The sequence below is a fragment of the Dermacentor variabilis genome, chromosome 9, assembly GCF_050947875.1.
Source record: "Dermacentor variabilis isolate Ectoservices chromosome 9, ASM5094787v1, whole genome shotgun sequence".
Classification (NCBI taxonomy): domain Eukaryota; kingdom Metazoa; phylum Arthropoda; class Arachnida; order Ixodida; family Ixodidae; genus Dermacentor; species Dermacentor variabilis.
This window is the reverse complement of record NC_134576.1, coordinates 142,652,575-142,665,964: the sequence shown is the minus strand read 5'-3', so window position 1 is coordinate 142,665,964 and position 13,390 is coordinate 142,652,575. Positions and strand designations below refer to the sequence as shown.

Sequence of the window (13,390 nt, the reverse complement as noted above, 5' to 3'; positions counted from 1 at the left end):
CAACGCAAGAATGACCCAATGAAGTTACGTTTATTTTTTACCAGTTGATACATTCCCCGAAAACATGATTTTTTGGTACCAACATTCAGTACGTCAGCAAACTGCTATCGTATATGTTTTCTGGCCGCTAGGTCTTATGTAAATGAAGAAATTCGCAAGGTGCACACGATGGAGAACAGTATGTAGCTGCCCGCCATGGCAGCTTCACTGCAATACTCACCTGCACATCTTGCGAAGAAACGCCGACGCGCACTCAGTTTTTCATTTCGGTACCATCAAATCTTCAGAAATCAGAAGCGTAGCGCACGCTTTTAACAGGCGATAACCGAAGTGCCCCACATTCCCTGCTGCAGACTGTGATCATATACGCTTTCCGGCAGCTAGATCCCATGTGAGAAAGAAAAAGTGCGAGGCTTGCGCGATCGAGAGTGGTATATAGATATAGCCGCACGTCCCACATGAAAAGGACGGCACGCAGTTTCTTCTTCCGGTACCAGCAAATCTCTTCCCCGGTCACCGCACGCTGCATTCAAAGCTATCACCGCCAAACCTACTGCGACAAACATCTTCACCTATCTGTTTTACAGCGCATGGTGTGTAGTGCCACTGGTAGCGGACTGCGTGCTTTTAGTAGGCGATAATCTGAACGCACCGCCGTTCCCTGCTGCAGGCGGTGCGATGTGGGCATCACGTTTCGCTTCAGCAGCATCCAGTGTTGCCCACCAGCTCGATTTTGTTTAGGTTTACTGTCGCCTTCTTAAAACACCACACAATAGGAAAACAATGAAACGCGTCTCGGACCGCACGATGATTCACATTATGTCGATGTCAATGATAGTTGAGTCTGTTCAATTTTTTTAGGTACCTCGGATCGTATGTTTTCCTGGTTAGTGCATTTTTTTACACTTTTTTTTTTTCAGAACGTATGAACGAGGTTCTACTGTAGTCCATTTCATTCCTATCAGGCAATAATGCAGAAGCTCTGCAAGCAGTGCAGTCTTGGAAGTATTAAAAATTTTGCATAATTCATCTTAGATAACTGATTAAGCAGAATATAAAAGATACTCTAAGGAGTGCCATATGACAACAAATCGTATGCGGTTGGTTTCATCCAGCTGTGGCTAACAGAGCAAGCGGGGGAGGTGGCCATCGCCCACCGCAACTGCCACACAGCGCTGTATGACTCAAGGCAGGCGGTGAGAAATGCGCCAAGGGCTGGTTAGCGAAGGAAGCGGTGCGCATACTGCACGCATCAAAGAACGATGACGGCAGCAAATGACAAGTGAGAATCAAGTGGTTCCCGGCATATGCGGGCAAGGCGTCGGACCGCAATGCCAACCGCAACGAGGCGACACACACCGAGGCATGCGCGCTAACTGGCCGCACCTCGGTCGACTGGCCGCTGTGGTTCAGCACCAAGGACCGAATGACTGTATACAACAAGATAACCAAGGCTTTCCATCTAACTCGCAGAAACCTCCTGCCCCCTTGCTTGGGGCTGAGTCGAGAGCAAGTCGTTTTATTGAGACAGCTACAGAGGGGCTCGCTCCCCAGCCCGTTGCTGATGCACAGAATGTATCCCGAGACGCGCTCGACAGACAAGTGCAGAGTCTGCCGAAGGGAGACGGCCGGCTTCGCACACATGCTGTGGAATTGCACCAAGTACCAGGAAGAAGCCAAGTCTTGGAAGATCCTGCTGCAACTCGAAGTAGCCGCAGGGAGTGACAATCAAGAACAACTCTGGGCTGTCCAGCAGGTCATCAAGGCGCTGGCCCGGCAGGGACCCAGCGAGCCGGCAACGGCGAGAGGGGACCCAGGCCGCACGGCCAGTGCCCAGAGGACGACGTAGGCCCTGTCCGGAGCGCGTACACAAGTGCGCATTTTACTCAAATAAACATTTTACCAATCCAATTAAATCCTTTGCACAAGTTACGTGAAACACCCGGTATAGTCAATGCATGAGTAAATATACATTGCAACATACACGTTCATGTCCAGTACTAAATCGTTAGTAAAGTATAAATGTACATATATTACAACATATATTCGTCAAGTGCAATTTAGTTATAGCAAGCTGTCTTGCTGACACAATGGAGGTTGTCAAAGGGTTCTAATCTGAACTTGTCTGAGGAACAAACCAGTAAAAAACTGGTTTGTCTTACAAAAGGGAATGCCAGCTTTGTATTGATGATCTGAGCATGAAGTGTAAATGGCAAATATAAGAAGTACAAATGGCTTTCTTTAGAGCCATCCATTTTTGGTAACAGTCATCTGGCTTTTAATGTTTAGTTATGGAGTGTACTTTTCTTTTGATGGGGCTGCTGAATGATTAACACTTTTTGGCAAGGACGTAATGCAGAGCCAACATCTGCTGACATCATATTTTATGACTGCAGCCTGTCTGAAATTTTTGGAGGTTCATTTGTCACGGACTGTTAGCTTGACCAGTGATTCCTCCTGGAAACAGGTGGTGTGGGCTTCGACATCAACTGTGGTGTCCGTCTGTTGCGAACCAACTTGATGGAAAAAGATGTTCTGCCCATCAAGGAGCAACTGGCACAGAGTATGTTCGACCACATCCCTGTTGGCGTGGGCTCCAAAGGAATCATTCCCATGAATGCCAGGTGTGTTGCTGCTTCTTGTAAGAACCTTCTGTTATTTACTCAATTCCCACATGTACAGGCAAATGTAAATTTAATGAAACCCGATTTTATAAAATTTTTGACCTAATAAAGTCCTTGCGATTCCCTGACACATGTTCGTAGAGCCTAATGTGTTGAAAACCTTGGAAGCAACAAAGTAAGCTTTGTCTCCCTCATTTAAATGAATTTTTAAAAATATGAATGAAATATGGTTATGCCAAGTTTCCATTCGGATTATGGGTTGCCATTGACCTGTCAAGATTTGCCAAAGCTTCCATGAAGGAACACAAAACGCACTCCACAGGTTCGCTGTCTATGATAGCCGCATATGGAGGCAAGCATTACACCTTTTTAGCTCTTTAATGACGATATTGTTCACTTGAATGTGATGTTTTCAATTTAATGAAGTTCTCAATTTACTGAAATAATAATTTGCACACATAGACTTCTTAAATCAATGTTAAACTGTTGTAAAAAGACAGTTAAATGTGACTCCTCTGATTTAAGTGCACGCCATTTGACATGATTGCTAAAATTCATTCGTTGTGTTTGTGTGGATCTTGCATCAGGAAGGCAAGTTTTTTTGCCTGCAAAATGTATGTCTCTGTGTAATATAGCTATGCTTTTCATGCAGGCCTGCGCATATCCGCTTCAGCAGTACCACCTAATAGAGCAACAAAATATTTTAGAAAGGAAGGAATTAAAAAATGCTCACAATCATGTGCATAAAAACTTGCCTGTCAGTCAGCTTCTAAGCTACCCGTAGGTCATATAAAAATCCACTAATTCAATGTGCATCCGCCATTGCTGGAATGCACCTAGGCAGTTCATGAGCTGTGTAATAAATTACTGCTTCTAACTACTACTGGAATAATACTTAGTAGGGGCATTTGTATGAAAAATAACTATTAATACATGTACAGTCAACTTACGTGAATTCAATTCCAGCGGGACCGACGAAACTGGTCGAATTATCTGGCAGATCAAGTTACTATATATACTCGTGTAATGGCTGCACCCATGTAAAAGCCGCACCCAAAGCTTTGTGAAAAGAACTTCCTAAAAACATATTCAAAATTTACCTGCGTGTAGGCCGCACCCTTGGTTTTTGAGAAGGTTGGCAGTGTTATCTTGTGTGGTGCAACAAGTGTTCCGAAGCTTTTTTCTTTTTTTTTTATTGGTGGGGTAAAAAGGCAGCCGTGCCGAGTTTTCAGCGCCTCCAGGTAGCAAAAGCACAGCTTTCGAGATTTAGCGACTGTCTCCGCTACACTGGCGTGGCTGGTCTGTGGAGTGTCACCAGTTATTCCAGCCAGCAGGTGGTGCGCTATGGGGATAGCGAAAAATAGCCACAGTGAGTAGAAGTATATACTGTAGTTCAGTAAGGGCGAGTACCACGGAAAAAAAAGTACTTCCCTCCGTGTATTGACCGCAACTCCAATTTTCACCCCAAATCTCAGAAAAAACCTGTGGCCATTATACGAGTACAGTCGCCGACCGTTTATTCGGACCTCATGGGGACTGCGGAAATTTGAGTAAACAGGTGTCCAAAAAAGCAGATTAAGAAAAAAAAAAAGAACTTCTGTATTTCCACGCACTTATTGGGGCTCGGCAGTAGGCTTGAAGAAATCTGGAATGCACCATTGCACGCTGTTCTGTTTATGCGCAGTCAGATAAGCCTGAATCTCGGAGAGAGTTGTACGGTCACTATAGGTGGCTGAAAGTACAGTCACTGCTTGTACACGCTCCGCATGCGATGGCAGCGTAGCACATGGTGCGTCATCTTCCGACTCTGTCATCGTCCGGCAGTGCAGCAGAAACCTGACGAATGATCTCGCTATCGTCGAGTTCTGCGCATGTCAGTACAGCAGGGTCAGCATCTGTGAAACTGCAAATGAGACGGTGTCCGGAATCGCAATGCAACCACTGCGCAGGTCTCGGCAGAACATTTTCCGTGTCAGTAGGGAGCACATTGGAAGGCGACAAATCCTAGGCATTCCGGCACCCGCTTGCTGGCATTCCCCAGCGCAGTCTGCGCGGGCACTGTTGGCGCCATTAGGCACTTGGCGCGATGTTTCCGTATGCCGTATTGGATCACCAGAACTTCGACACAGCATACAAAGCAAACACCACCATGCCGACGCCACTCGCACAAACGAAAAACGTGGTCTACTCGCAGCGTCGTGTGCGAAGAAACAAATCAGCTGCTGGATTGTCTTGACATGGCTTACTAAGCTGAAACCGGAACTGCTGTAGAACCACTCTGTCGAACCAGGCAGAAACGATGATGATGTCAGAGTTGGTGCATGGTGCTCTCGATCGAGTTGGCTCAAGGAGTGTCCGAAAAATCGGGCGAGAGGTTGCAAGGTGTCCGAACTTTCGGCAGTTGTTATACATTGTGGTCTATGGGGAGAATGGCGGTGCTGCGAAGCAGACCGAATAATCGAGCATGTCCGAATTTTTGGAGTCCGGAAAATCAGTCGGCGACTGTATATACGGTAAACAAATGCCAGAAAGAAACACCTAAACGCACTGTTCACATGGCAGTATTTACCTTTAAAGTTAGCTTCGCAGCAACAGTGCCATGGTAATGTAACATAGTGTGGTGTTCCTTAATTTGTATGTGCACCGTCTGCTCATAGTATGAGCGCTGGGAAGGCGAATGAGTTTACTGGCAGGCCTCCAGAGTTTTAGATATATCCCGCACTTTTGTTGGCTTTAAACCACCTTCCTTTTCACTTGCTTTACCAAAACACAGATGTTATTTCTCCACTTCTTGGTGCACGACGCATGCGTGCTCTTATAATTCAGGGACGCTTACTAGGTCTCATTAATGGTATCATATATGAGATGCTCAAGGCGGGTGAAACAAAGGCTCAGACCACCACAGCGTCAGAAACAGTTCTGAATGGCTGCCAGTGTGCGTACTAGGCGTCTGCATGCTCGTACTGTTATTGAAGACGGCATGTGCACACCTGTGTAATTAAGAATTGTGTACAGTGGCCCCTTTCTATTCTTGGTATGCCCTGGTACAATAAACTGTGTATGATTCATCGTGTAACATGGCTGTATTGCAGCAATGCTTACCAGCCCAGTTCAAATTATTCGGCAAAGACTAATATTGAGATAGAAATACCTGAGGTTTACGCCCATAGAAATGTGTATGCGCTGGCAGGGACCTTAGGTCGGAAACAAATTAACCGGAGTTGAATTAACGGAAGTCTACTCTATCAATAAAATAAAGCATGCAATATTTTTAACACACATTTGGCTGCTGGATGATTTCAAAACTTAAGGCTTGGACGTAATACTGAATGTCCTGTGCTGACACATTGTCATATGACAGCAGTACCATTCCTGTTTGTGCTCGTGCTGCTATTTTGGCCATTTATTTCACAAGAATGCATAATTTCTTCCTAGAGACCTCGAAGAGGCCTTGGAGATGGGGATGGATTGGTCCTTGAGAGAAGGTCAGTGCACATTGCATCTCTTTGGGAATGTAGCCCTTGTTACTGTAGGCTCTGCTTTAGGGTTCTCTGTCCCCAAGTGTTTGTTTTAAAGTAGAATGGAGGGGATGTACAGTGGAACCTCGTTATGTGTGCCCTCTAAAGATATAGCTGCGACAGATCCTTTACCCAATATGCCTAGTCTAATGTATTCATTCACCACTTAACCTTTTGTAGGACGTCATATATTTCTGAAGACTTGAAATTTTTCTTGAGTATGAGTAAATGAGGTGCTTAAATATAGTTTAGAGCAAATTTCTCTTCTCTACACCAACATCTTTATTTTAAAGAAGTGAGCCGTCTTTGTACAACTGACACTAAATCATCTTCCAAAAAGTTGGCTGCATTATGTTCCGTCAACCCTCTATAGTCTCCGTGAAAGTTTCTGCTTCCCTTGTGAACCAAGACTTCTAAAAAATTTTTGTGTGGTGTAATTACATGAGGTGCTTAGAAGTACAGTAAAGCTCCATAACTCGGAAGTTGTCAAAGCAGGAAAAAGGTCACATATTCATATAGGCACCAGAGCCGCTAAATTTCTTGCAAAAGCGCAATATACCAGGAGTGGTATTTTTGGTAAATCGCTTTTGTGAGATATTGTGTGCCTCGGCACCCGACAAGTAGGGCACCTGCGGGCGACAGCGATCCTTGAACATTCAAGCAAATGTTGTTGCACATAGGCACCGACGTGCCCAAAGCCTAGGCACACGAAATATTACGAAAGTGCTCGTGCACCAAAAAGTAATAGGCCAGAAACACTGACTCAGGACCACAATCTTCTAGTGATTTTTGCTCGATTAAATGTCACCCTTTCATCCACAATACTTGGCTGGCTCATCCCATTGATAATGCGGGTGAAGCGTTGCTATGACCACTAGTGAATCGTTATAAAACATGGCATTGAAAAAGGCACAGTTACAGAATCGTGGCTCTTAACTTGTACTTGAGAAAATGTCAAGAATGTACCAAACATTTGCTGCATCTGCACCATGTATGGAGTCAACATGAGTTAAACTTCTTAACACCGAAATTAATGGGGAAAGCGAAATTCGCTTCTGCGAGAATTTCGTTATTGCAAAATGAGACAGCACAGATACGGAATGTGTCGCAAAACAAACCTTTAACACCAAAGTTCTTCAGCCTGAGGCTATAGAACCATATTGTCAACATAAAGTGAATTCCATGTGTCGGTCAGCAATGGCAGCACTGCTGTGGAGAGGTGTTCTTCATTGATCGTCTTCAAAGATACGATCACTTTCGCAAGATTTTGTGCAAGTTGCCAGATGCTAAGCAACAGCGTTCTTGCAGTGCACAGGGACCATTATGAAAGTAATGCGCATGATTTTATTATGGTTTGACTATCCATGACAGTGCGGTAAAACCGGTTGGGAAATGTAACGAGGGTTCTGCCCTACACGTGTCCACATTTCCGGTACATAGGATAGTGACCAATTATCTGCAAATGCGCGAGGTCTGCACGAAGCTTGTGCCGAAAGTGTTGACAGAAGATCGGAAAGAACTTCGATTTTGCGCTGTCAAGAATTGTTAGATAAGATTCAAAATTAGCCGGACTTTCTTAACTATCGTAATAGGAGACAAATCCTGGATGTTCGAGTACGACCCAGGATCGAAAAGGCACAGCAGAGAGTGGCACACAAAATCATTCTCCCGCCTCAAGAAGCGAGAATGAGCAAGCCTCGCATCAAAAAGATGCTCATTGTCTTCTTTGTCGCCTGAAGAATAGTCTATTTTGAGTTTGTACCACAGTGAGAAACTGTCGATTCAGCCTTTTACCTGGAGGTGCTCAAGAGATAAAAATGTCTGGTCATGCGTGTGAGGGCGGGCATCAAAGACACTGTTAAGCTCCACCATGACAATGCCCCCAGCCACACTTTGTTCATCGTTACCAACTTCCCGGCCCGGAGCAACACCTCGGTGGACCCCTATTCCCCTTACAGTCCCGACTTGGCTATGTGCAGCTTTTTTATTTGTTATTTCCCCGACTGGGGGGGGGGGGGGGTGGAGAGAGAGCGCTGGAAGGAAAGCATTGCTGAGACCGTGGAAAACATCCAAAAGTATGTTACAGCGTTCCTGAGAGACACTCCCGTCGAGGACTGTCAAGGTGCCTTCCAGGCATGACAGACACGTCTCCACAAAGGTATTGCAGGGGGAGAGTATATTGAAGAATTTTCGCCATTTGTACAGGTCCGGTCAGTTAATTATTTTGCCCAGAAAATATGCATTACTTTTATAATGGACCCTGTACACTGTTACCTGTAGGCACCGACATGTCCGATCTGCCGCGGTAGCTACGGTGTTACGCTGCTAAGCACATCATGGGATCAAATCCCGACTGCTGCGGCCGCATTTTGATCGGAGGGGGGTTTGAATACAGATATGCCTGTGTCCCGTGCATTAGGTGCACGTAAAAGAATCTCAGGAGGTCAAAATAATCTGGAGTTCCACACTACAGCGCGCCTCATACCATATTTACTCGAATCTAATGCGCACTTATTTCCCGATAAAACGGGTCCAAAAATTGCGTGCTCGTTAGAATCGAGTAGAACCCTAAATCAGTGTTACATATCCCTATCGGCATTTCAAAATGGCCGCCTTGTACGTGCTTCGAGCCTAGCTGCCATAGCTTCCTCCATGTCTTGTAAGTACTATGCTTAGGTTAAAGATGTGAAATTTCGCTGGACGATGACGCGCTGTGGGACCGTAGCAGCGATGATAATGGCAGCATTAGTGAGGACGATGGCACAAGTGAAAACGAGTAGTCCATGGACCATGCCAGCTACTAATAAATTTTCGTTATGGAATGCGCCCTCGGGTATGCTTGTTTAATTATTTTTCCCTGTCGCGCAATATTGGAGGGTCGACTTACAATTGTGTAAATACGGTAGGCGCACTGCACTGGGGGGGTGTTCTTGTCGCTTAGTTCATGTAGAAGTGAGCGGCTGCACAAAGGACAATTCGCTCGCTCCTGCGACCACATTTCCCCACTCCAGCGTTTTAATAGAGTTTTCACAGTCATTGCGTCAGACAGGTTCATGCTTACTTCTGCATGCGTGACACCATGCTTGTTAATTTAGTTAGGAAGCGAGTGTTTAAAAGTTAATACGGGGGGCGGGATAAAACTACTATCCTTAGTTTTCATATCGCTGCCTACTAATTTGCTGTCGCAATGGATGCTTTGCCTTTAGGGCGAAACTGTTACTTTTTATTAATTGCAACTTTAGGGCATTGGGAGTAAATCTTTGTTTTTCCAAATGAGAGAAAGCTGTATTTATGTGTGATATAATGAGGTGCGCGGTACTGTGAAGGACTCTTCTTTCTTTAGCCAAGGCTACATGTGTGCATTACTATCGAGGGCTTCTCTCTCTCTCTTCTTTTTTTTTTTTTTTTTTTTTTTGTTTGGTCATGGAAAATGGGTGGGCGACATAATCGAGGGCGTATTAGAATTGAGTAAATACGGTAATCAAACCGTGGTTTTGGCACGTAAAACCCCAGAATTTTTTTATGCGAGCACATCCGGTGTCGAACACGAAAGTGATTATATCTCGTATCCCCGAAAGCGATTGACCAAGAATATGGCTCTTTCGCACAAATCTTCTGGCGACACCGAATGAGCACGCAATGCCTGTTATGTGGTACCAAAACCAGCATTTTGAAGCAGGAGACGCGCATTCCTGGACAATCGCTCAATCATGGCCAGATGCATGGCAGCACACACTGCAACTGCCATCTCAAGCACCAGAAACAAGCCCACAACACTGGGACGTAAATTTCTTTGTTTTTACTATACTTTTGTCACCGAGCCGCAGATTATGCACTGCACTAGGTACGCAAGAACCGTTGTCACATGTTGGTGAGACATGCAGCTCAGCCATTTGAAACGAGAAAACAAGATGGCAGCCATGGCCGGTCATGACGGGTTTCCAGTGTACACGGTCATTTCCGGCGCTTGGTTGCTTTTTGTAAAAACCAATAGCGGCAGCCACGCTAGTGTAATGTGGTGGTATATTACGCAATTTAAGTAGGAAGCAAAGGCATTTGAGCACTTGAGTCTGGTATCCTTGCGCAACTAAGTAGTAAGGGGGCAACTCGCCGTTAAACTTTGTTGATGTGGGATTGCAGTTCAGCGATATTTCATTTTTCGAGAGATATGAGATGCATCGAATCCTATGGGCATTCGCGGGAGATATGAAAATATTTCGTCTCGGGATTTCATTATCGCGGGTTTGGAGTGTGGCCGATTTTCAAGTCATTTACTGTTGGCAGAAGAAACTTGCGATTGCTGCCTGCTTGGCAGTTTCGCCCTTTGCGATAAAAGCGTACTCAAGCTGCCCGACACTTGTCATGTGATGGTCATCACTGCCACTGCACTGAACTTTTGTTTCCAAGCAGCCGTAACAAATGACCTGGCTCGGCTAAGGTAGTGCATGGATTCACAAACTTAGAAATGCAGGGCACGGCATGTAAGCAAACAGACAATGCTCCATGCACATGAGCATGCATCCTGCAGAAGTCACATGTACCTCTTCGGGCTTATTGCGCTTCGCGAGGTTTCAGAGCAATGCTCCGCCCACGTTATCAATGAGATCGCAGCTGGCTGTGAACGGTAAATGAGAGTGGCATATGAAAAGGTATGGAAACCATTGTGCAGTGATTTTCCCCAATGTTTTCGCGTTCTATATCTTGAGATATCCTGAGTACGGTGCAAAAGCATTTTGAAATAAGAGCACATAGGCACAAAAAATGTCAACTTGACTGATAATTCGAGATATCAGTTTAAATTAACGAGGGTTTACTGTATATCTGACGTATACAGCCGACGGCCAATAATTCAGACTCCACAGGGAAGTTAAATACCGTATTTACACGATTGTAAGTCGACTCGAATGTAAGTCGACCCCCCCATATCGCGTGACCGGAAAAAAAAAAAAAGATAAGCGAGCATACCCGAGGGCGCATTCGATAACGAAAATTTATTAGTAGCCGACATGGTCACTGGACTACTCGACTTCACTAGTGCTGCCATCGTCATCGTTGCTGCTGTCCCACAGCGCATCGTGGTCCAGCGAAATTTCAAATTTGGCAAACCACCGCACCAGGACATCTTGCAGAACAGCAGTACACGCCAAATGCACCCAACCACACGCAGCCGTCAGAGAGGCTCTTTTGACAGGTCCGGTTGGCGTAATTTCGCAGTCTTCTGCCGCCAGCCATTTGTTGTACTCACGGCGGAGCAGAACCTTAAAATTAAGGCGAAGGTCCGGGCTCGTTTCATGACCACGTCGCACTTCACTGGCAGGGACCGATCACGCATTTCAGCGACGTACGCCGCAAGCTTAGCCTACAGCTCCGGAAAGCGTCCAGACTTCGGCACGTGGGAAATTTCTCACTTGCCGTCACATTTCGCTTCGCTGCAGTCGCCACTCGCGCCACCCGTTCAGAAACATCGAAATTGCGGCCGGCTGCGCAGTGATTTGTTTCTTCGGCGCAAAGGATGGCAGCCCTCTTGAACGCTGCTGTGAGCGAGTGCCGAACGATTAGTGGGCCTGGAGCACTCATGACGACTGGGGAAGCATAGAAGTAGCACGTAGCCGGCAGTCAAGTGGAACGCGTCAAAAAGTTGGTCAAACCAATACCAATGCCTTTTAACAGAGAAAGAAACCCGCGAGCGGTGTCTGCTCTTCCATGAACTACCGATACTCCCCCAAGCGCCGCTGTTCTGAGAATGCCGCCGCAAATGGGAACAGCGGCGCTTCCATCAACTATCGACACCCCCCCCCCCCCCCCCCATGAGTGTTGCATTCAATGTAAAGCTCTCAAAAATGTTGAAAAACCCTTCCGAAAAGCGAACAAACACGCGGGATAGCGAAAAGATAAGGGTAGGGCCATAGAGCAAACATAAAATTGTAACTACATTGTAGCTCCCGTTGGTATCGCTTTTTTTTTTTTTGGCGGGGCCATGTTTCGGTTTCGATTGTAAGTCAACCCCCCAACTTCAGACTTTCAAATTTAAAAAAAGGGGTCGACTTACAATCGTGTAAATACGGTAAGTCCGAAAAAAACGAATGTATTAAAAAAAGATCACTTTATTTACGTTTTAAGGCCCCTATGCACGGAACAAGTGGTCAATGCGTTGCTGCAGGCACTTCCACTTACGTGCAACGAAGTCCACTTGTATTTCTGCCAGTTTTGAGTTTCGCTGTATGCCGATGCAAGGACTGCAAAGGCTTGAGCCAGATCCGCATGTGGAAGGCTCTGGAGCACACGGCACAACATCCGAGTCAGAGTCGTTGTTTGGCGGTGGGAGAACTTGCTTAATTATTTAGTCATCGTTCAGTTCAGCACACAGCGAAACCGCACTGTCGACATCTGCGAAGTCTTCAAATCTAACAGCGGCAGGAATCCGCACACTGCAGCCTAGCAGGTCATCAATGATGTCTGCATTTGAGCTTGTTGTGGTACGCAGTAGTTGAGCCTCTTTCCTAGTTCAGTAGTTCAGGCTCTGGTTCAGCCTGTACAGTGCCCTTGCAGTCCATTCGGACTGCGTTCGGACTGCGAGGGCACCATTGATGCCTTTTGACGCGGCCTATCTATAACTTCATGAGAAAGACTTCTTGGAGACAGCAGAGCGCTTTATGGAATGCAAACTAAACAAACAAGCACAGCATGGCCGATCGCTGTTCCCAAGGCAAAGCATAGAATAGATGGGCAAACTCAACAAACAGAATGGCGATAGCGGGCCATGCATGGGGGTGCCGGAAAAGGATGTGGTGATCGAGATCTTTATGCGACCTCACAATTGAGGCAAAGCCTCGAAGATTGGCAATTACAGTTAAATCTCACAGAGGCGTAGAGCGGTGACCACGTCGAGGCCTCAGAGATTAGTCTAACATATAATTTCCGAGGCCACACTTAATGTCTCTTCAAGGTTGCCATATGAGATAATGGCGGCAGAGTTGGCACATGCTACAGCCCCGGGCGGAGCCAGGATAATCGAATGTAGAGCTGGTGGCTGTCCGAAATAATGGTAGTCTTTACACATTAAGTCTATGGGGCCATTGGTGGTGCCGCAAAGCTGTCTGAATTACCGAGCATGTCTGGATTATCAGTGTTCGATTTATTGATCAGCGACTGTAGTTAGATTTGAGCAAGTTATTTAACAGGAGTACTATATAGGTCAGTAAGCTTTGCATACATGATATAGAGAGAATAATTTGCTTTGTTTGGTTT

The 13,390-nt window shown here is 45.9% G+C and overlaps 1 protein-coding gene across 2 annotated transcripts in view; it reads left to right on the top strand.

Moving 5' to 3' along the window:
• The window catches only part of RtcB (RtcB RNA ligase), a 30,452-nt gene that overhangs the window by 4,243 nt on the left and 12,819 nt on the right, over nucleotides 1-13,390 (top strand). Inside the window, exons 5-6 of one of the 2 annotated variants that reach the window (XM_075669760.1) lie at nucleotides 2,468-2,641; nucleotides 6,062-6,109. In XM_075669760.1, the coding sequence (XP_075525875.1) occupies nucleotides 2,468-2,641; nucleotides 6,062-6,109 (222 nt within the window). Of the gene's footprint in view, nucleotides 1-2,467; nucleotides 2,642-6,059; nucleotides 6,110-13,390 lie in introns of both variants that reach the window. The other variant, XM_075669761.1, reaches the window with a different exon arrangement.